Raw genomic sequence first — 24,170 nt, forward strand, 5'->3', positions numbered from 1 at the left:
AACTGTTTTGACACTAAAATTTCACAGCATCACTTATGGAATTGACTGTAATAATACCAAATTGATTACACATTCAGATTACAGTTTGCCTTTGAGTTTGATACTTTTACCAATATTCACATTGTAGCCCATAAGACATTTAGCAGGTGCTCTTATTTTACAAGTGAAATTTCCAAAACTACTAACTTTAATGTTATAAATATTGTTATTTAAGGGGAGACACTGCAGGCAAAAACACAGTTTTTTCATGCACCTATCAAGTTTTTTCAGACTAGTGGAAAGAAAACATCCAAAAAACACTGTTAAACACTGTTTCTTTTATAGCACTTCATCTGTTTATGTCAATAGATTTCAATTACAGTGCATATTTTGAAATGCCGTTTTCTCAAAATGAGTTTTTCTTCTACACTGAGCCATAAATCTCCACTTCAGTAACACTTACACACAACTTTACATTTTTGTTGCTTACTGTATATCCTGAAGGTTTTTACTGAGGGATTTGTTCATATATAATTAGTTTGATTTTATACAACATTTTATTCCCCAAAAAATTGTAAAAAAATATATATATATGTATATATATATAGTGTTTACTGTCTGTTCTGATTTTTTTCTGAATTATGGCGTGACAAAATTAGATACCCAAAACTCCCTCTGTAAAAATGTTTGACTGTAATATGTCAATTTTTTTTAAAAGAATTATGAATCTGAATTCATTTAGATTTTTGTACTAGAAATGTATGCAAATTAGGGCTGGGCGATATGGCAAAAATGTAATCTCAATAATTTTTTCCCCATATTGAACGATAACGATATATATTTCGATATAAGCTGTTGATGTTGCCAGCTTTAAAATAGTATCCCAACAATGACTAAAGCCACAAAAATGAAAGGGTTCATTAAATTACATTTAAAGTATAGTTTATTAACAAAAAACAGATTACAGATTTGGCCTTAAAAATTAAAACAACTTACTAAAATAAATTAAAAAAATAAAAGTTGTGACAGAGTATGGTAAATAAGAGTAAATGTACAAAATGTAAACATAAAATTATTGTAAAAACATAATTTGTAACACAATTATTTATTTATTTATTTATTATTATTATTAACACAATTGTTTATTTTCTCTATTATAGGTTGAGCTATTTAAATTAGAGGCAACCACTGCATTTTGAAACAATCTACAGTATAAATAACAAAAAATTACGACACGGTTCTTTCTTAATCGTATTAAGTGCAGACAATTCAGCCATAATCAAAGTAGGTTACTCTCTAAATATTCAAAGTGCAAATAGAGACGGATATTTCAAGCATGATACAGAGCTATAGACATACACAACCTATCATGGCCTACATACTAATAACAGCCTAGATATGTCATGTAGCCTAATTTGCGTGCATTGGGGGGATTAAAATTGCTTTTGAATGCGCGTGCGTTTTTTGCTTTCGGTTTCAGTTTTAACAATCGCGCCAAACTCTCAGCTGAGCTAAGAGTCACTTTTCAGGTAGCCAAACCACTTATATAACGGAATTCGTGCTACCTTTTTTGTCGACAATTTCAACATCTTTGGATAATAACTCGAAGTTAGTTTCACTTTCGTCGCTGCTTCTTCTCTCTTTTTTTGTCGTCCTGGTGTTAAGTTTGCTTCGCAAAGTGCGGTAGGAAATGAACTTTGTACTTTGACGTGCACACGCACGCTGTACGCTGATTGGCTGTTGTCGCATATTTCTACTGTGTGATTGGCTCTTAGATTAATCCATATCGAGCAAAAAATGTCTTGAGCCTATCATCGTTATTAACATAAATTTTATCGCGATTCGATATGATATCGTTTATCGGCCCAGCCCTAATGCAAATTAGTGCATATTTCATTAAATAATGCCTCATTTCATTTGCATATTTAAACCTAACATTTTAGAAACTTGTAATACAAAAAAATGTTTGCAATTATCAATGTAACCAATCAACTGGGTAAGTAAGGTGATAACTATTAGTTCATTTTTTACCCTGTTCACCTGCAGTGTCTCGCCTTAAATATTTATAATCAATATTGCAGAAATAAACTAATTAAAAATCTTTTTTATATCAGATTCTTTTTGTCAGTAATTTATCAAAGTACAATTTTTGTTCTCAAGTTATCAGCATATTTTTGCAAATATGACTTGTAAAAAACAAAACAAATAAAAAAGTCTTTGAATTTAATTTACATATGTTGTATCGTTAGGTTGTTAATTAAACTTTAAAGTAAATTGACAGATTTCAAGTATTAGCTCATAGATTTAGTCTTAAAAATAGGTTGTATCTTCACTGTGAGGTGCAATTGAAACTATATTTATTGCATGATTGCACTGCTTATTAGATGATATAAAATATATTAAAAAACACTCCATGAAAATCACACACAGCACATCCTGTCATATGTTAAAAACAAATCCAATCAGAAAACACCTTTACTTTCTGTCTCTCACTTTCTCTCACACTTTTTCTCACCCACCCACCAATCTACACACTCACTCACACATTACACATTCAGACGCACATTTCCTATGGACAGGCCTGGGAATACTTTGCTTTGACGTTAACATCTGCAAAATAGCTTGGCGGTAATTTCATTTTGAAGTAATTGGAGCTTCAAAGTCTGGTTGTAAATGTGACAGGGACATACGTCCTTATTTAGTAGCTCGAACACACACGCACTGTGGATATTCTGCACATGCTGCTCTTTAATTGTGTGATGTAGAATATTTAGATGTACAGGGGAGGCAATGAAATAGATGGCTATAAAAAGGCCAGAGCCTGCAAGGACCCCTGCTGAACAAAAAAAAAAGCGCTTCCATCTGCTTCCAATCTGTGTGCATGGCAAATAGATGTGCATTCAGTACTGTATGCCTTTGTTTTCTTACTTAGCTGGTGTGTTGGCTTTTCCAAACTGGTCTGTTCAATGTAAACGTCCTTTTTAGAGCCCGTAAGGTGCTTATTTATTATATAATGTGCACCACGCAATGCCAGGTAAACATTTAAAAAAAAAAAAAGGTTTTCGTGTTGTGTTTATGTGTAAGGTCTACATTACAATAAAATGTCTGTGGGGTGTGCTTATCAGACAGAAGAGTTCTCAGATGTTCATGTTTCTGAGAATAACAAAGAGGACGTCTATTGTCCTTTCCAGTTCTCTGATGATTTGTGCTTGTTACCTGAGAGATGAAATGTGTTTGTCTATGTTAGTGCTCATGTTTGAGCATGGAATTGTTGGGGAGGGTTTAAGTGGGTCAGGGCTTTTTTGTGTGAAAGCAGAGAGGATTCTAGAAGCTCTAAGGACATTACCTGAGCCAACGTTTGCACTGGGTTTAGTGTTTGCAGCAGTTGATATATAATGTCTGTGGTTTTTGTATACGCACACATATATTTTACTTTACACTGCCATTCTAGTAGGAATGTATTCATGTTTTTGAAAGACGCCTTCTATGCTCAAGGTTTTGTGTAACTGTTTCTATTTTAATATATTTAAAAATTTAATTTTAAGCTGAAATGTCAGTAGCCATTACTTCAGACTTCAGTGTCATATGATCCTTCAGAAATCATTCTTACAATACTCTTATTTTTATCAATGTTGAAAACATTCTTCTTTGATTAACAGAAAATTTAAAAATAATAGAATTTATTTTGAATTTTAGATTTTGATAGAATGTCAAATAACAAAAGGAAACAAATAAAACAAATCAAATAAATTATACAAATAAAAGATTTTTTTTTTTAAGTATTTGACTGTGCTCTTTCCATTTAAAATTAGAAGCAACTGCTGCGTTTCAGTTACGATCCAAACGAAGATGCTGCATACATGCAGCATGAACAGTTTTTGATTTAAATTAGAAGAACAGAATGGTCAGATTTTTACAGAAGAAGAAGACATTTTCTGCCACTGAATAAAACATAAAACAAAGCAATTGTGACTTTTTATCTCACACTTTTTTTCTTGCAATTGCGAGTTTATATTGTGCAATTCTGACTTTTTTCTCAGAATTGCGTGATACAAACTCACAATTCTGCCTTTTTCTCACAATTGTGAGATATAAACTAGCAATTGCGAGTTAAAAAAACAGAATTGTGTGATATAAACTGTGATGTGTGTAAGTTATAAAGTCAGAATTGCAAGATACAAACTCACAATTCTGATTTTTTCTCAGAATTGCGTGATACAAATTCACAATTTTAAGTTATGAAGTTATGTGAGATTTAAACTTGTAACTCTGAGAAATAAACTTGCAATTCTAAGAAATAGTCAAAATTGCAAGATATAAACTCATAATTGTGACTTTTTCTCAGACTTGCGAGTTTATGCCTCATAATTCTGACTTTATAACACACAACAAGTTAGTCAGAATTGAGATATAAACTCACAATTCTGTGAACATATCAGTCTGTTTTTCCCCTCAAAATTGGACTTAAAAACTTGCAATTGAGTTTATATCTCACAATTCTGAGAAAAACTTTCTAACTCACATTTGCAAGTTTATATCAAGCAATTCTGAGGAAAAAAGTCAGAATTATGAGTTTTTATCTCACAATTCTGACTTTATTTCTTTCAACTGTGAATTTAAATCACACGATTATTAAAAAGTCACAACTGTGAGTTAATATCTTGCAATTTTAGCTTCATAACTCACAAGTGAAAGTTTATATCATGAAATTCTGAGAAAAAAAAACTGAATTGTGATGTTATATCACGCAATTCTGTTGGAATTACTGGAGTTGGAGTTTTTATCTTGCAGTTCAGACTTTATTTAACTATAAATAACTATGAATTTATATCATGCAATTCTAAAGTCACAACTGTGAGACATCTGAACAAAACACAAACAGCAGATGGGCTGATTGAGAATGCAAATTCACTCTCTGACAGCAGGTGGTGCTTATGGAACAGCAGTAATACAGCATTTCCTAGGATACCGTTGTAAACAAAGCAGTGCTGTGCTTATAAACACTACTTTAATATGTATTATACAAAGGGAAAATGAAAATAAAATGCTACCTAAACTTGTTTGACAACAGTCACTTCTCTTCAGAGAAAAAAAATCATAAACTTCACTGCCAAATTTATTGTGATTCGTTTAACATCTACACTGACTTGAATCATCACATTTTTAAAAATCAATGTTCAGCACAGGGTGCATTAATACATCCCCAATAATAATATATTTTATCAGCTAAAATAATATAAAATATGAGTATTGGCACCACAATATTAACAGCTTTGAAATGTAAGGTTAAATCTGTGTGCAGGAAGTTATCACATTATTTGATGACCACAGATTTGCAGATAGTTCAGTGTTTGCACAAAACACTGTTGCAGGAAAACACTTCTGTTCTGTATATTATTCAGCTGGACTTGTCTTTAAACATGTACGGACACGTGTATCTGAAAATATTTGAAATGTCATGTATGCGTTCTTAATTTACTACTCCATCTGTTCAGTCAATCCCGCATTATGGATGTTATGCAGATTAATGTCCTCTCTCTCTGTCTTTATGTGAGTGTGTTGATCTTGACATCTGGCTAGGTGTTCTCAGAGGAGTAATTCTCAGTAAATCCACAACCTAGACCAGAATCATGCAACAAACTCTATAAACAGGAGGAAACCAAGGTCATTTAAGTTAACAAATAAGACCACGTCTTGATTATGCAAACAAAGGGGCTGCTTTTGAAACAACACAGAAAAGGACATTAAAAATAACCAAGAGGAAGTTCAGCATCTCATATAAAATGAATAGAATATAAATCAGCTCATAAAATATTTAGTTTGACCTCCTAGAGTAGAAATGACTTAGTCTTTAATTTATTTTTTTGTGAGAGTGGATGATGGTTATATATACTAAGTAATCAAATAGAGTGATGCACCAAAAAAGTATTACGTGACAAATCTGTGTGGTGTTAAAATATGTTATAAAATTTCTATAATAATTGATAAATGATTGACCAATTGTCCAAGACTTAACCAAGATACTGGTTATGTTATTTTTGACATTTATACCTGTGATTCATACCACTCAAAAAGTACAGTTCACTTTTTAAGAGATAGTGCTTTAAAATAACTCGGACAGCATCATTTAGTTGTTATTGTGTCAGTTCATTTAACACAAATGTGTATACAGTGTCGTGTCATTAACTGTGTTTGTTTTCTTGTGACAGGCGAGCCGGAGTTTAAGTACATTGGGAACATGCACGGTAATGAGGCTGTGGGCAGAGAATTGCTCATCTATCTGGCACAGTATCTCTGTAATGAGTACCAGGAGGGCAACGACACTATCATCGACCTGATCCACTCCACACGCATTCACATCATGCCCTCCATGAATCCTGATGGCTTTGAGAAAGCAGCCTCACAGGTAAACACACACACTATACACAAGAAGAATATAAAACAGACTACAGTTGTATCTGTCAAGACGACTGGATACAAAAATAAAAACTAAATTTATTAAGCCAAAGACAAATAGATGCATCAGTGTGTAGAACACGAACAACAATTGTACTATGGTCTAATCCTGGCTTAGTCTAAGCCTTGTCTGTGAAACCAGGCCTAAAAGAACATAATGGTAACAGTATCATTTCATAAGCTGTTGAAGATGAAGAGAATCAAATTTCATCAAATCAAATTAAATTCTTGCAGCGATGAAAGGGCCCTCGCACCCGGGCTTTAGGAACCGGTGGCTTTAGGAAAACAGCGATCGGTGGGCAGTATGCTTTTAATATAGCAAATATAGGAGAAATATGTCAAAGTCATTTATATGTGCCAAACTTCCTGCTACCAGCTGGTGGTGCTATGCCTATAACTAATTATTGGCATGTCGATGTGTTCAGGCCAGCACATACAACAAGTAATTTCCTGTTGCCAACAGGTGGTGCTATGATAATGAGAGAATATTAGCCTTCAGATGTGTTCAGGCCAGGACTTATTGAACCTGTGAAGTTTGAGGCAGATCTAGTTATAACAATTTCTTTTCCACGGCAAAGCATCAAAATTTGTCACACTGCCACAGACAAAAACTTTAACAAAAACTCAAGATCTTCGCAGTTTAACATCGCAAAGGCCTTTAGATTAGGCTGACCAAATATAATGTTGATATCTTTAAATCTCTAGGAGTACGATGCCTGAAAATGGCAAAAATTACACGAAATTTGCTGAGAAAATGAAAATCAACCAACTTCCTGTTGGGTTTAGGATTTTTCTCCAAGAGACTTTTTTGTAGGTATTGCTGTGTATAATGCGTATACATGAAGCTTAGCTCAAAGAGCACACCGCTGAACGTATATAGGTGGCGCTATCAAGCTATTTTGCTATACCCATTTCTGAAATCCATATCAGGTGTACATTTCCACCAGTTCTGATGTGTGTGCAATGTTTCATGATTTTTCGAGCATGTTTAGGCCCCTAAAAATGCAATTGATTTTGGAGAATATTTGTCACACCACCACGGACACGCCCTTTAATGAAAACTCAAGATCTTTGTTAAATTTGGCAATTTACCAAATATAATGTTGATATCATTAAATCTCTAGGAGAAGTTTGTTGCAGCGTAAAGCATGACACTTCCTGTTGCCAACAGGAAGTTATAGCTAAATATGGGCATGTAGATATCTTCAGGTCAGGAGTGTTATCACACATGTGAAGTTTGGGGCGGACCAGACTTTGTATGCCTAATTTATAACAACTTCATGTTTCATGGCGAAACATCGAAATCTGTCTGGCTGCCACGGACACGCCCTCCGACGAAAACTCTAGATTTTCACAATTTAACGTCACATGGGCCTTTAGATATAGATTAGACTGACCAAATTTGGTGTTGATCTGAAAAAATCTCTAGGAGGACTTTGTTCAAGTACAACGCTTGAAAATGGCAAAAATGACACAAAATTTGCTGATTTGCACCAAGAGACCTTTTTGTAGGTATTGGTGTGTTACATGTGTGTACCAGTTTTCGTGCATGTACGTGAAGCAAAGCTGAAAGCGCACACCGCTGAACTAGTGTAAAGGTAGCGCTATTGAGCCATTTTACCACATATCAGACATAAATTTTCGCCAGGTCTGATGTGTGTACAAAGTTTCGTCAGTTTTCGAGTATGTTTAGGCCCTCAAAAATGCGTTTCATTTTGAGGACAATAATAATAAAGGGAGCAATTCCAATAGGGTCCTCACACCATCGGTGCTTCGGCCCTAACTATGAAACAAGACAGATGACCAAGCCTTGGTTATACATTATTTTGAGTTGTCAGGTATCACTAAACAGTTCAAACATCATATTAATTAATTTTATCAATAGCATTATATGAAACCCACAACAATTTACAAAAATAAATAAATAAATCATAGATAACAAGTGAAATTTTGACCACTGAACTGAAAAAAATCCCCGGTTTCCATTTCAAATAATTGTTCACCTTATTTTAGCATAGGGTTTTGTTGGCAGAATGCAGTTGTGCTGATTTCATAACACTTTACTGTGGTTTACCACATCCTTCTGCAGCCTGCACTCAAACAAGTGTGGGCTTTGACATTTCACGACACATTTGACATATTTTATACATGAGGTCCCTGGACTTTTATTTTCACATTTGTTTAGGGGAAACCAAACGATTATTAAACACCTTACTGGGATGTGGTTTACCACAATGTTTTACTGCTTCAGCTGTGATAAATGTATATCTTGGCCACACAGCAAACATGCATTCTCTGAGGGCTTTTGTGATTGTTTCAGAGGTGGAAGGAAAGTCCTGTCCTGGCAAACATAAGCACAAAGCTTACATCTTTTATGAGAACTGCATATCCAAAGAATTCACTAGAATATTGTTTCAGTAGGATCACAGATGGAATAAAAGCTTGTTGTGATCGTGGGTGATATGGTTTTATTTGCATGTTAAAACAGTAACGGTTGTATTCAGACTTTGTGTTTTAAGCTAGACTCATTTTACAACAGTTTGGCATTTCCTGTAATGTCTGAAAAATGACAAGTAGCCAAAGTGATTTCCTCCTGAGTCTGAAACTTTCCACATCTCACTCTAAACGTAAACCCCCTTTTTTAATGGTTTCCTATAAATATACACTACCATTCAGAGGTTTAGGGTCAGTATATTTGCAAAAAAATTGCAGTATTACAGTATTTCTTATAATTACTATAAATATGTATACACTTTCTTCTAAAAGTTTCTAAGACAATAATAATATGCTTTATTCAGGAGGGATGCATTAAAATGACAGTTAGACATTTGTAGTGTTACAAAAGTTTTTTATTTAAAATGATGCTTTTATTTTAAACATTCTATTCATCAAAGAATTCTGAGAAAATAACAATTTACAATATTACTGTTTTATATATATATATATATATATCAGGGGCAGAGTGGCAATCGGGACGACCGGGACTTTTTCTGGTCGGCCGGCCGAAGGATTTACACAGCGGATTACAAATTGAGCGGGCGCCGAGGCGAACGCGACCGGCCTGAGCTTATTAGAATCATTGACGTTACTAAATTCTCCGCGAATAGCCAAATACTCCCACATACTCCCCCCTAAACGTCCAAACAATATTTATATCAGTTGCTCACTCTCTATCAGTGCCGGCCCTCCCTATAGGCGAACTAAGCGGCTGCTTAGAGCCCCGCCGCCACTAGGGGGCCCCCACTAGTGGTCCGAGTCATTACGTTGCAAAGCGCGTGGCTGTCAATAGCCAAGTTTCCATCCAGTTTTTGCACTGTTTTGTTATCGACAAAGAGAATATGTGTAAAAAAACTGCTAAATTTGCTGCCTACATCCTGTTTTCCTTCCAACCGGCCTTTTACATATTAAAATGGTGTGCGTAATGACCTCATCCCTAAAAAAACGTTTTGGTGTATCGCAAAAAAAAAAACTGCCCTTGAGCTGTTTCCATACATAATTTCACCTATATTGCGTAAATTATATAGGCTAGTAGACTGTTCTTTATCCATTTGAAACAAAACCTAATATTAAATTGTATGTTAGCTAATTTTTATTAACAAGTGTCATGAGTTTTTTTTTTTTGTACTTTGTTATAGACTATTTACTTGATCATCAACAATAATCATAAACAGGAGCAGTTGTATTATTATCATTTTTCTGATGAACTTTTATTTAGAAATGGGAATGTTCATTTCGGTTATTTTATTTCTCCTGACAACCGACGGTCGTTAAGACATTTTTAACCGTTAACTTACAAGATTGTTAAATTACAATTAAAGGAAATTTGAATTAATACGCGGCTGTGACCCATTAAAAATACCTACATTTGTTTTCCATGGATTAATTTTATACACGCAAAAAGCAGCATAAACAACAGAGTGTGAGGATTCACATGGTCACGCACCTGCAGCGCTTCTGCGAATGGAGGAAAACATTATACAGCTATATATAAAATAAATAAAATAAAGTTATTTTCTAAATAAATTATGAATTAACAAAACGAAAGAAAAAAATGTGAAACAATTAGCAGCCTATATCAACCAATGCAGAATTTAGTTTAATTTTTCTGATGCACTCTTGAGGCATCCTGTTGGTTTCCTTTTTACAAAAGCACACTGTTTGTTTTTATTGTGAATGTGCATTAATAAAATAAATATTTAGAATAGTTTGTAACAATGTCTTACTCTTATATGACCACAAACGAAGGAGTAGGCTATTGTAAGTTGTTTCCACTTTTACAAGGGGGAAAAAAAAAACAAATGATTGTGTCGGCGCCTCCTGCACGCAGTTAAGCATTACTAACTCGACAACGCAGCTTCATTGTCATAATAAAATACAGTCAGCCAAACATATTGAAAAACTATTTATATAAATAGTAAATAAATAAATAAAATAAATAAATGCTATTTTCCCCCTTTTATTTCAGAACAAACCCTTTAAATTTAATGGAACAATACTCATAACACAAGAAGAACAAAAATATAAAAAGCTAACAAGCCAACAAGTTAATTTAAAATGTTGTACTTACGTAAAACAAGATCTTAACAAAATGAATAAATTTTAACTTGCAACGTGGCAAAGCCCCTTTTCTCTACAAAAAAGTGTTTCCAAACAGATTTTTGCGACATTTGAAGTATGGATTTAGAATTTATGCGCTAAAGTTAAACGTGAAAAGATTATGTCGACACATGAGAAATTTTATCGATAAGACATTTCCATCAGCTATATTGGTAAAAATTCCGAAGCGCTAAATTGTTTTGTGTTTTTTTTCATCCAGATTAAAAATAAAAAAAAGATTTAGTATTATATTAAAGGGGGGGGGGGTGCGGTCAGAATTTTCCCAGTGGATTTTAGTACCCCACTCCACCCCTGATATATATATACATATACATACACACACACACACACAAAAAAAACATATACACACAATTATATAGTTTGCAGTTGATAGTGACTAGTAATAGAAAAAAAAGATAATTGTGTGTTTTCATCTTCTGCAGTTGCAAGTAGGGCTGCAACAACTAATCGATAAAATCGATTATTATCGATAATGAAATTTGTCGACAACGATTCTCATTATCGATGAATCGGGTCCGCCCACAGTGCACGTACAACTTCAGAGGATCACGTCAAATAACAGCACTGAATGACGCATTTCTATAGACAAAATGCATCTAAAAATAGTGGAGGAAACAGACTGAGATGCTGCAGGAGAGTTACGTGATCCAAGCTGCTCAAAACATGAGAATTCCTTATTTAAAACTAATAGAGTGATGGCTTGCCTTGTGAGGCGCTTTGAGATCCGTTTGCGTCCTCAGCATGAAAACTTTCAGTTTGTGGTCATATCCTTATCTGTAAATGTCACAAATTCACTCGAGATTTTCCATTTAAAAATCCATTCTGGCAGTCTGTAAGTTTAAATCTTTACTGAATGAGCGTGTCAGACAGCCGGAACACAGAACACAGAAAGGGAGACAATTAATACTCAACTCAGCGCAAAAACATTCATTGTGCTGAAACATCTGTCGTTGAATGTTAAATTTAGATTTAAATACAACATGTAGTGCGCGTATTTATGGAGGGTATGAACAGTAGGGCTGTGACGGTGGCAGATTTTAACCACCGCCGGTGGTGCGGTGTTTTATATATAAATAAATGAGGCTTAAACATTATTCACGAACGTGCGTGTTTTTCAATTTCTGTCGGTGAACAAGCTGTCTACAAAACACTAAAATAAATCAACGAAATAATACATTTAAATAAGAAAGTAGCCTAAATAAGTGTTAAATAGGCTATTAAACAAACATTCGTTGCAAAAATTCCTACAACCTCTAACGTTACAGCTCATCAGAATTACTGGCCGAGTTCTCTTTCTCTTTCCCATTGCACAGCTGCTGTTTTTAATAGCAAAGTAATTACATTTATTTTCGTTTCTTTAGTTTATAAAGTTAATTTAGAAATATATTTGGAACATGTTTTATTTGTGAAATTCAAGTTTTTGTTTTTTAAAGTAACGACAAAGCGGCCGGCGGCAGATAGATCAGTTTAGCCTTCTCAAATCATCACGATTTAAATTAAAATCCTTAGATAAAAAAAAAAAAAAAAAAAATTAAGCATATCACAATATTAGTTTAATCGTTTAACCTAGATAAATGTGTAGGCTACTAATAGGCGCATATCCAATAGTTTGTGCGGAGATTAAAAGCTTTGCAGGACATGGAGGTGCGAGTGCTATGTGAAACTTCATTTTTGCTCATAAATGTAAGAGTAATAAATTTAATTTAAATTATTACTTCACTACTATAAAACGAAATAATTCAAATCGAAAACAAAACTCTTTTATTAGCTATAGGCCTAATACATAAAGATGCACTCAGAAAATACTAGTTTATTAATAAATAATATGAATATCTCCTTACTTTTCCCCTCCACATTCATGGTAGGCCTAATTACTTTAGCTGGGGCTTTGGGCCAGCTTCAGCTTACTGCGTGCATTTGAACGCGGAACTCTTGCGCTCGCTGCTGCGGTGGGACACTAAACACCGCCACGGCACAATAAATAGCAGAAACACTGTATTTTATGCTTGTTAGTGTGTTTTTCTTCAGATATTTGTCCTTTCTCTTTATTACAACAGGTGAATTATTGTAAATGGTTAAGCACTGTGTTTTCATAGCATTCAGAATGTGGAATAGTGTGATTTAAAAAATAAATAAATAATTGGAATTTTTAAGCCAACGAATCGATTAATCGAAAAATTAATCGGCGAACTAATCGATTATCAAAATAATCGTTAGTTGCAGCCCTAGTTGCAAGTTATAAATTCTGAGGGGGGAAAAGACTGATATGTTCTCAAAATTGCGAGTTTATGTCTCACAATTCTGACTTAATAACTCGCAACTGATATATAAACTCAAAAAAGTCAAAATTGTGAGTTTATTTCTCAGAATTGCAAATTTAAATCTTGCAATTCTCATTTTTTTCTCACAATTGCGACTTTATATCACGCAACTAAAATTTTATATCATGCAGTTTTGAGAAAAACTGCAAGACATAACCTTGAAATTCTGACTTTATAACTCACGATTGCGAGTTTATATCACATAATCCTGAGCAAAAAAGTCTGAATTGTGAGATTAAAAAAATCGCAATAACCTTTTATCAATACTTCATTCAGTGCTGGAAATGGGCTTTCATAACTTTGGCTATTAAGCTCAGAAAAACACACCTTTATAAAGATTCTTTAAAAATGATTTTTTATGATAATTAGAACAAAAAAAAATATTTTAAGATATGGTAATTTTGCTAATGCTGTCATTATTATAATATATATTTGCAGCCTGGTGATATGAAGGACTGGTTTGTGGGCCGCAGCAACGCTCAAGGCATTGATCTGAACCGGAACTTTCCAGATCTTGATCGTATCGTCTACATGAATGAACGAGAGGGAGGAGCCAACAACCATCTCCTGAAAAACATGAAGAAAGCTGTGGATGAAAACACTAAGGTGAAAGAGGGTTTGTTAAATATTGCAGCATGGTATTAGTAGTGTTACACATCTTGGAACATCAGTTTTTAGGATGATAAAATATTTTTTTTGACTTGTGTGTGTTACAGCTGGCACCAGAGACTAAGGCTGTCATTCACTGGATTATGGACATTCCATTTGTCCTGTCAGCTAATCTGCATGGAGGAGACGTGGTGGCCAATTACCCATATGATGAGACACGCAGTGGTGAGAAACCACATACATACACAAAAACAATCACACATGAACATATACATTCAGTATATTGTGTTATTATTAAACAAAGACTATAACTCAACATTGGTAATAATGAGAGATTCTTAAGCACCAAATCAGCATATTGAACATGTGACTCTGAAGACTGGAATAATGATACTAGAAATTTAGCTTTGCCATCACAAGAATAAATTACATTTTTAAATATATATTAAAATAGAACACAGTTAAATTCACTTATAATATTTCACATTATTACTGTTTAATTGTATTTTTGATCACATAAATAACTTTTAAACAGCAGTGTAATATAATTACACAGAAACCCTGACCCTTGCACCTGTTTGCATCATTTGACATCATTTGATCTAATAGAAAATGTTACCAAAATGTGGCCCCACATGTAATAGTGAATCTGTTACAATTTCATAGAATTAAACCAAGAAAATTTATCATACAATTTGATTGGATATTTGCCTGTTTTTTTTTTTGTGTTCATCAGGTTCTACTCATGAATATAGCGCTAGTCCAGATGATCTGGTGTTTAAATCTTTGGCTAAGGCCTACTCCAGCTATAACCCAGTGATGTCTGACCAAAACCGGCCGCCATGCCGCAAGAATGATGATGACTCCAGCTTCAAAGAGGGCATCACTAATGGAGGAGCCTGGTACAGCGTGCCTGGAGGTATAATGCACAGCTTCAGGAAATCACTCATATGTTGTATTAATTGTGTTGTGTTGTGATTTATTACAAAAATAATAATAATAATAAGTAGTGGTATTACATACAGCATAATAATGTATTAATTGTGCTTTACATCTGTATGAAGGAGTGTATATTGTCAAAGCTACTTTTTCTGTTTATTTGTGACCCTGGACCACAAAACCAGTCTTAAGTAGCATGGTTATATTTGTAGCAATAGCCAAAAATATATTGCATGAGACAAAATTATCGATTTTTCTTTTAGGCCAAAAATCATTAGGATGTTAAGTAAAGAACATGTTCCATGAAGATATTTAGTAAATTTCTTACCATAAATATATCAAAATGTAATTTTGAAGTAGTGATAATGCATTGTTAAGAATTTCACTTGGACAACTTTAAAGGTGATTTTCTCAATATGTAGATTTTTTTGCAACCCTTAGATTTCAGATTTTTAAAAAGTTGTATCTCGGACAAATATTGTCCTATATTCTAACAAACCATACATCAATGGAAAGTGTATTTAGCTTTTGGATGATGTATAAGTTTAAAAAAATTGACACTGGTTTACTGGTTTTGTGGTCCAGGGTCACATTTTTTAAAGATATTATTAATTATTATATACTTTTATAAATAATTAATAATAATTAATATATATATAAATAATAACTTTTATAATAATATTTTTTTAACGGTATATACAGTATAATGCCATGGAATAATATGCTTCATTAGGTTTAATACCTATGGAATTCAGTTTCTGCCCCTGGTTAAAAAAAAATATATAGGTAATTGTGACACTTTTCTGATGCAATTGTGAGTTTACAACTTGAAATTCTGACTGTTTTTCCCAGAATTGCGTGATACAAACTTGCAATTCTCATTTTTTTTCTCAGAATTTCGATTTGCAATTCTGACTTTATAACACACAATTCTGAGAACATAGCCTCCCTACCTCAAAATTGGACTTTATAACTGACAATTGCAAGTTTGTATCTCACAATTCTGAGAAAAGTCAGAATTGCATGAATAAAAAAAGTCAGAATTGTGAGTCTGTATCATGCAATTCTAGAACAGTTTTGCAAGAATAACATTTGCAAGAATAATTTTCACAATTGTGAATTTATATCACGCAATTCTGAGAAGAAAGATATAAACTCACAATTCTGACTTTTTGAACAAGATATAAACTTGCAATTGCAAGAACAAATATGAAAATATAGTTTTTATCTTGCAATTCTGACTTTATTTCTCAAAATTGTGAGTTTTTATCACACTATTCTGTGAAAAAAGGCAGAATTGAGAGTTTGTAGTATGCAATTCTGAGAAAAAAAGTTTTTTTTTTTGGTAAGATAAAAAGTCCCAATAACCTTTTTATTTATTTATTTTTTTTATTCAGTGGTGGAAACAGGCTACCATAAATACCAGATTGTTCAAATGTTATGAACAAGGCATGAGAATTAATTTGCAAAAAAGAGAATTGTGTGCTTTCAAATTTGTGGCTTGGGGAGAGCCTGACAGCATGACTTGAACATCTTTGGGATAAATTGGAACGGCGACTGCAGGCTCCACCCAACAATGGTTCCTGACCTGACTGATGTTCTATCAAATCCTCACAGCCTTGTTCCAGCATTTAGTGGAATGTTTTCCTGGAATAGTGGAAGCTGTTACAGGAGGGGATTAATGCAGATGGTTTTGTCATTAATTAAATGTGCAACAAGCTGCAACATGAGTGTATGTTCAGGTGTCCACATACTTTTGCCCATGTAGTGTATGTTAATTAAAAATTAAAAATTACCAAGAAAAATGCTACTTAATGTCAGTTGCTGTCCTTTGATCCTTCCCTTTCTCTCTCTCTGTCAGGTATGCAGGACTTCAACTATCTGAGCAGCAATTGTTTTGAGATCACTCTGGAGCTGAGCTGTGATAAGTTTCCTCCTGAGGACACACTCAAGCAGTACTGGGACCAGAACCGCAACTCGCTGGTCAGCTACATAGAGCAGGTACAACCGAATCCTTTGCTTTCTAATGCCTAGTTTTCATCTGAAAATGCTGACAGGCAGAGAGAGTTGTTTTGTTTTCTGTAAAGCTCAGACTCATGAGTCAGGATTAGAAGGGGGTAGTTTCATCCCTCTTGATCCTTCGTGTCCTTCACAGGTTCACAGAGGAGTGGCGGGATTTGTCCATGATCTCCAAGGGAACCCCATATCAAATGCTTCGATTTCCATTGAAGGAATTGACCACGATATCACCACAGGTACACAAACAAGCACATGTATGCATATACTTTAGAACTAACCCGTAAGACCTTTGTTCACCTTCAGAACACAAATTAAGCTATCTTTGATCAAATCCAAGAGCTTTCTGAACCTGCATAGACAGCAACGCAGCTACCAGGTTCAAGGCCCAGAAAGGTAGTAAGGACATCATTAAAATAGTCTATCTTCATTTTATGAAGCTACAACAATAATTTTTACGTCCAACTAGGGATCTAAAGCTATTATCAATATTGTGATATCGCGATAGCAAAACTGTCTCAATATTATTGTGGTCACATGACGATACGAAACAATAAACGTGTAGTTTTTTAAATATATTTAAACTTCTTTGTCTTACATAAAAGGTCTTTTTATAGTTGTGTTTTGGGCCATTATGCTTTGACACAGTATCTGTGTCTTCACAGATTTCACTGAAGCTGTAGTTTTCCTTCAAAATAATCTACTGCAGTTTCAAAATAAGTCAAAATAACAGCTTAAAAGTGCGGTATAAATTGCAAAGAGCTAGTGGTTTGAATGGGTAACTATCCTGACAAGCCAGAACCACATAAATGTAGGGTCTGGGCACTCTCCATAGACAGGGCTCAACCGGAGGGGTGGGATAAACGGTTGTCTTTCAAACTCCCTCTCCACACAATAGGATAGCGCTACAACTAATCAGAGCAACGAAGAAGGTGACGTAGTCAGAGCGACGGAAAAGAGAGTTCCTTGCATGTGTGTTGTGGAAAAGTTTGATGAAGAGATGTGATAATAGATATCTTCAAATCACAACAGTACGACCAGTTTCTTGTTCTTTTCTCAGAGAAAAGCTTAACTTCCAAGTCTTTCAGAGTGGCGGCCAAAGCCGATTCGAAAGAAAGTTGTTCGCTAGCAGCAGCCATCGCTCTATCTCTAACGCGTAATTCACAGAACCAGAGAATGTCTGACGGAACTTATGGTCGCGGGTCAGTCGTCATCATGTTAAGCCCGCCCACTGACTCGTGATTGGCCTGGTCCATCTTGGATTTTTCGAAATCTCGAGTGGACTGAGAGTAACTAGACTGCCCTTGGATGCAAATGTAATTCCCTGCCGCTAGGCTAATGGGTAACACTACTGCAGTCCAATTTCAAAATATATGGCTAATGCTGTCATAGTTGTTGTTGGTATTAGAATTAAATTCTAATTTGTTTGGCTTACTAAAACACCAGTGTGAATGTAATTTAGACTAAAAAGAGGGTTGAGTCCCTCTTTAAAGTTCAAGTACTTTTTCTTAGTTAAGAAGTTTTCTTAGTTAAGAACATGGGTTGGAGCTCTTAATTTTGAGCTCTCAAGTGAATTAGATAAAATAATTTAACTTTAAACTGTACAAAATTTGTCAACATTTGTCTTTTTTTTTAAATATTGCAATAAATATTGTATTGTGGGCTTCATATTGCAATATTATTTTTGTATTGTGAGATTTTGACATTGTAACATCCCTACGTCCAACTCGTAGTTCATTGTCTGGTTCAGATAACTAAGGTTGGGCAAAAACTGCATATCATCTTCTCTGTCGAAATCTTCAGACATGTTGTATGCACAGCGTGCGTCTTCCTCTGCTTGTAAATGAGGAAGAGAAGAAGTTGTTGAATAAAGTCGTTATTTTTCTTTTCATTGTGCAAAAAAGTATTGTCATAGCTTAATAAATTTAAGGTTTAACCACTGATGTCACATGGACTATTTTAATGATGTCCTTACTACCTTTCTGGGCCTTAAACATGGTAGTAAAGTTGCTGTCTATGCAGGGTCAGAAAGTTCTCAGATTTATTAAATTTTTTGGGTGAACTATCCCTTTAACAGATATTTTGCTGTTCATTAAATGAAGTCCTTTTAAACTATTTTATAAACTATTTTTATTATTATTGGAACAAAAAAATGCTTATCTCTGCAAATTAAGCTGGTACATAAAGTATCTTAACAGAACATTTCATCTTTAAAGATGAAGTTCACTTCCAGGACAAAAATGTACAGATAATTTACTCACCCCCTTGTCATCCAAGATGTTCATGTTTTTCTTTCTTCAGTTGTGAAGAAATTAAGTTTTTTGAGGAAAACATTTCAGGATTTCTCTCCATATAGTGGATTTCTAAGGTGCCTCCAAGTTCAAACTTCCAAAATGCAGTTTAAAAGCAGCTTCAAACAGGTCTAAATGATCCCAGCAGAGGAAGATGGGTCTTATTTAGTGAAACGATCTGTTATTTTCTAAAAATAAAAATTACAATTTATATACTTTTTAACCTCAAATGCTCATCTTGTCTAGCTCTGTGTGTACTCTATATATTCCGGTTCATGACAGTTAGCGTAGGTCGAAAAAATATCTATCTAATTTTCTTCTCTAACTTCAAAATTGTCCTACATCGCTGTTTTACCTTTTTTTGTGAAGGGTGTTTGATCTTCTTGGGACGTTCACCTTGTAAACACAAAGTCGGTACTTCTGCATCATTGTAGGGCGATTTTGAAGTTGGATGAGAAAATAAGATGGAAGTTTTTCGGCATACCCTAAAAGTTGACTCAGAGCTAGACAAGATGAGCATTTGAGGTTAAAAAGTATATAAACTGTCCTTTTTATTTAGAAAATAATCAATCATTTCACTAGATAAAACCCTTCTTCCTCATCTGGGATCATTTAGAGCCCTTTCAAGTTAAACTGCATTAAACTGCATTTTGGAAGTTCAAACTCAAGTCCATTATATGGAGAAATGTTTTTTCTCATAAAACATAATTTCTTTACGACTGAAGAAAGAAAGACATGAACATTTGTTCTTGAAGTGAACTTCTCCTTTAAAGGTCCCATATTGTCAAAATCGAAATTTCCTGGCTTTTTTCATGATAACTGAGGTCTAGAGGCTATGTAACTACCATATGAGTTTCAAAACAGTCGATCCACAGTAAACTGCACACAGCCTGCTTAAAGTAGCTGTTCATTTTCACGAGCCGCTGCGACTTCCGTAAAGATGTGACGCCCGATCTACTCAGTCACCGCCTTCAGTCACCACCCCGAGTACCAATCAAGTCCCACCCTCCTTTTGTCAAACCCAGACAATATCGTGTCCAAAACATTGCTAAGCAACAACAACACGAAAACAAGTTGAGAAAACCCTGTTCAGTCTATAGATCATGTCGAAACTACATCATTGCACAGGCTTCAGAACAACGTGAATATAAGAGACCAGTGGCACGTCAACTTTAGCCTCTTTCACACAGTGATTCCGGTAAATACACGGATAATGTGTCCCATGATCTGTTCCGGAGTTGTTTGATTTGGTTCATTCACAGTTGTTTTCAGGAACCTGTGCATGCTTTACACACAACCCATAAAGACATGTGACGTTTGGATGTGAGATGTAATGCGACACGTACGTTTCACTAAACCTAAACTAACCTGAACAAACTGTGCTTCAGCGCTGATAGTGCGGAGCTGGCTCTGCCCGATCGCTGCTTCATTCCACTTTGCACGTATTTTTTCGTCGTGAAGTGTCACAGGGTAACGTGCATCATCACTACAACACTGCCTTTATGGTTCTGGCTTTTGTTCACACAGCGCTTGTTCCCGTAATTTTCCAGAATCAGCGCGCATTGTGAAATGGGCTTTACTAAAGCAACAGTTATGTAGCTTACTGCATTCAGTGTTTGAAAAAGAAAAAACATTAATGATCATTCTGAAATATCCTGTTGAGTATCAGCAGGCTAGGCTCTCTCTATGGCTCTGGGCTCGGCTAAAGCATACATGACCGTAGTTACCTGTGGTTGGCCTGGCTGTGCGTCACTCAGAAAACAACAGGCCAATCAGAAGAGAGGCTCATGAATATTAATTAGATGGGCCAAAATCGACCTGTTTTTGACAGAGCTCCTAAAAAAGGAGCTGTAAAAATATATTGAGATGGATTTTGGCACTTATACCGCAAATATATATTCTTAAGGACATCAACAACTTAAATAAACCTCTAGAAATGTGTACAATATGGGACCTTTAAGACATGAACTCTAGTGTGTAGGTCTGCCCTCTTGTGGTCATTTACTGCTACTTATGGAAGTAAGACTTCAAATGCAAATCACTCTATTTTTTCTTTAGCTAAGGATGGCGATTACTGGCGCTTGTTGGCTCCTGGTAACTACAAGGTGTCCGCATCTGCTAACGGGTACCTCACTGTGGTCAAGAAAGTAGCTGTTCCCCACAGCCCTGCTACTCGGGTAAACACAGACCCTCTATCTTCTCCCTCTTCTCAATAAATCTCATGTCCTATTCTGACATCTCCATTTTTCAAACTCTCACAGCTGGACTTTGAGCTGGAGTCGCTGGAAGAGAGGAAAGAGGAAGAGAAGGAGGAGCTCATGGATTGGTGGAAGATGATGTCAGAGACACTCAACTTCTAACTTACAGTACATGAGGCAGACGCCTTCACAAGCATTATGGGTGTAAACTATTTATTGTTGTCGTATGTGTGTGCTCATCAACTTAAAATAATTCCGTTTTTTGTTTTGTTTTGATTGGCATTCGAACATACTTACAACAGCCATATGCGCAAAAGCCATTTATACATGTTGATTAAGAAACTGTATTTGCAGATATGGTTGTCCTTGTAAATATGGATGAATACATGTAGGTCTGATGAAGTGCCCCTAAAGTAAAGTTGATCCTGTTGCAAGGGTTTTTGCGATTTTGATCAACCAGGTTAGTGTTATTTTAAAGCATGATGTATCATCTGCCTGTGTTTCCTGCAGGCATGCAAGGTTACAGGCCGAAAAGAATCACGCATAACACAGACAGTTGATATTGTGGAGGCCGTTTAACCGAACTATTACTCTTTTGTAATGTGTTTTACATTGATATTGTGCGATTATTTTGTAGCTATGGTCACCAATCACACCAACCAATCAGAGAGCACTGTGTTGTGATGAATGTACATGTCAGCAATGAATATTACTATTTATTCTGATTGTGACTGATTATGACTGAAGCCAATGTAGACAGCATCATTTACACCTAAGTCTCTTTCTGTTTGAACACTGTCCTATGGGTTTAAATCAAATTATTATGCTTGATGTTTTGAATGGGAGTGCTTTTGATAAACCTGCTTCATTTACAAACACTTTAATTAACGTTGAATATCATATCCAGACGATTGTTCAGATGAAGAGAAAATGGAAGAGGTTATCAATTGAACTCCTACCTTGTGTTATAAGAACTATATAGGAAATAATTATGAACATATGATAGATAGCTATAAATCTGTTTTATTTGTTTGTAAAGCAGAGAGTTTCATTTTAGATCATATAACAGCAGATTTTAATGGCACAACTTAAACAGTTTATTTAGATCTGATGGTTTTGTAATCTATACCAAAATGCACAATTGTGCCCATCTGCAGTCTTTATTGAACATTCTGTAATATATTGTCTTTTTTTTGGTCTGTTTCAGTATCTTTATAATTTGTGTACTTCTGTAATAATGAAATGGCACATGTTAATGCTAAATCAATCAACATTATGATCAAGTCTGTAATCCTGCATTTCGAATTTCTCATTGATCCAGATGTTAACCCTCTGATTTGCACATCTAAATGAAACCCAAGCTTAAACTTTCAAAGTGAGTGCCATGAAATGGCATTTCAACTCGGCTTATGTATTTCTCCTTTGAGATTTCAGTGGTATGTCTTGTATATGAATGTAACGATGGTTTAATTTAATGATGCAATTCGCAACCAAAATAAACTTCCCTTTCTGTTGTCAGTCTGTCTTTCTATGAGAAACCACCTGCCATCACATTAGCTGCAAATGCTAATATTTGTACTAATTAATATTAATGTAGAGTCTAGAAACTAATCAGTCAGTTACTTAATTGTAAGTTGCAATTCACTCACGCTCAGTCAACAAACAATTTTAAAAAGTTATTAAATTAAAGGGAATTCATATGTACCAGTATGTAAAATTACCAAACCCTTTTTATTAGCGACAGTAGTGGTCGTTAAGTGAACTGCAGCCAGCATCTTATTGCTGGTGCACTCAACTTACAAGAGACTGAATGTAGAGCCCTATGAAATTCGTTTTAATTTTCCAATTCAATTTTAATTTTTCTGGATTCTGTTTAAATGGTTATATGTTTTTTTGTTTTTTGTTTTTCTGGCTGCATTTTAATGGTTAAATTAAATTTGATGAATCGAAAAGCATGTCTAATTGATTGAAATCATGAAAATTATTATTATTATTATATTTTAAACCAAATTATGTGTTTTTGTTTTCATTTTTCTGCATTCAATTTTATTTTATTTTAATAATCAAACGCATCTGTACTTAATTGAATTCATAATACTTTTTTTTCTTTCTTTTTTTAACAATAATAGGGCCCAATGATTTGTTTTTACTCAGAAATTCTGTGTTATGTTTTTAAAATTTTCTGGTAAACAAATGAAGACATACAACATTCATTTTTCATTTAATAAAAACAAACTGAGAGACTTGTTAAAACTTTGAAAGCTTTTGCTGGAAGAAAATTATTCCTTAATTGATTCATTATTATTATAAAATTAATTCAAATAATAATTTATAGACTTACATTCTACGCTATAATAGTAATATATTTCTATAAATATTTCTATAATAGTATAGACGTTTTTCCTGAACACGGAAGTAAGTCCGACTCTTAACTGAAAGAATGCTTTGCATTTCCGGTCTGCATTGTTTCTAGTCAAATTAGGGTATATTCCGAGCTAATAAACTAATGTTAAACATATTAAAATGTTTTTAAAAAGCACATGGCTCCATAGCGCCATCACTTGGCAATGTCGCAATGACCGTCATTTGTCAGTGCCTCACTTTAATGAGTGTGTAGATGACACGAAGCAGCGGAAGGTAGCTACATTAAAAACAGATGGACGCTATTTGAGTGGGTCCCTATGGAAACCGGAACAGAAAAGCATTCAATCTGACGTTAGAATTCGTAATGGCGCGCTCATCGT

General features: G+C 34.6%; 1 protein-coding gene across 1 annotated transcript in view; it reads left to right on the top strand.

Moving 5' to 3' along the window:
- Positions 1–22,944, top strand: part of cpe (carboxypeptidase E) — a 34,929-nt gene extending 11,985 nt beyond the window's left edge. The window contains exons 2-9 of the mRNA XM_073842946.1: positions 6,189–6,385; positions 13,812–13,979; positions 14,090–14,207; positions 14,719–14,901; positions 16,783–16,922; positions 17,077–17,176; positions 21,287–21,405; positions 21,490–22,944. Of these exons, the coding sequence (XP_073699047.1) occupies positions 6,189–6,385; positions 13,812–13,979; positions 14,090–14,207; positions 14,719–14,901; positions 16,783–16,922; positions 17,077–17,176; positions 21,287–21,405; positions 21,490–21,588 (1,124 nt within the window). The 3' untranslated portion in view covers positions 21,589–22,944. The remainder of the gene's footprint in view (positions 1–6,188; positions 6,386–13,811; positions 13,980–14,089; positions 14,208–14,718; positions 14,902–16,782; positions 16,923–17,076; positions 17,177–21,286; positions 21,406–21,489) is intronic.
- Positions 22,945–24,170: the final 1,226 nt, after the last annotated feature.

This window comes from Garra rufa, chromosome 6, assembly GCF_049309525.1.
Source record: "Garra rufa chromosome 6, GarRuf1.0, whole genome shotgun sequence".
Classification (NCBI taxonomy): domain Eukaryota; kingdom Metazoa; phylum Chordata; class Actinopteri; order Cypriniformes; family Cyprinidae; genus Garra; species Garra rufa.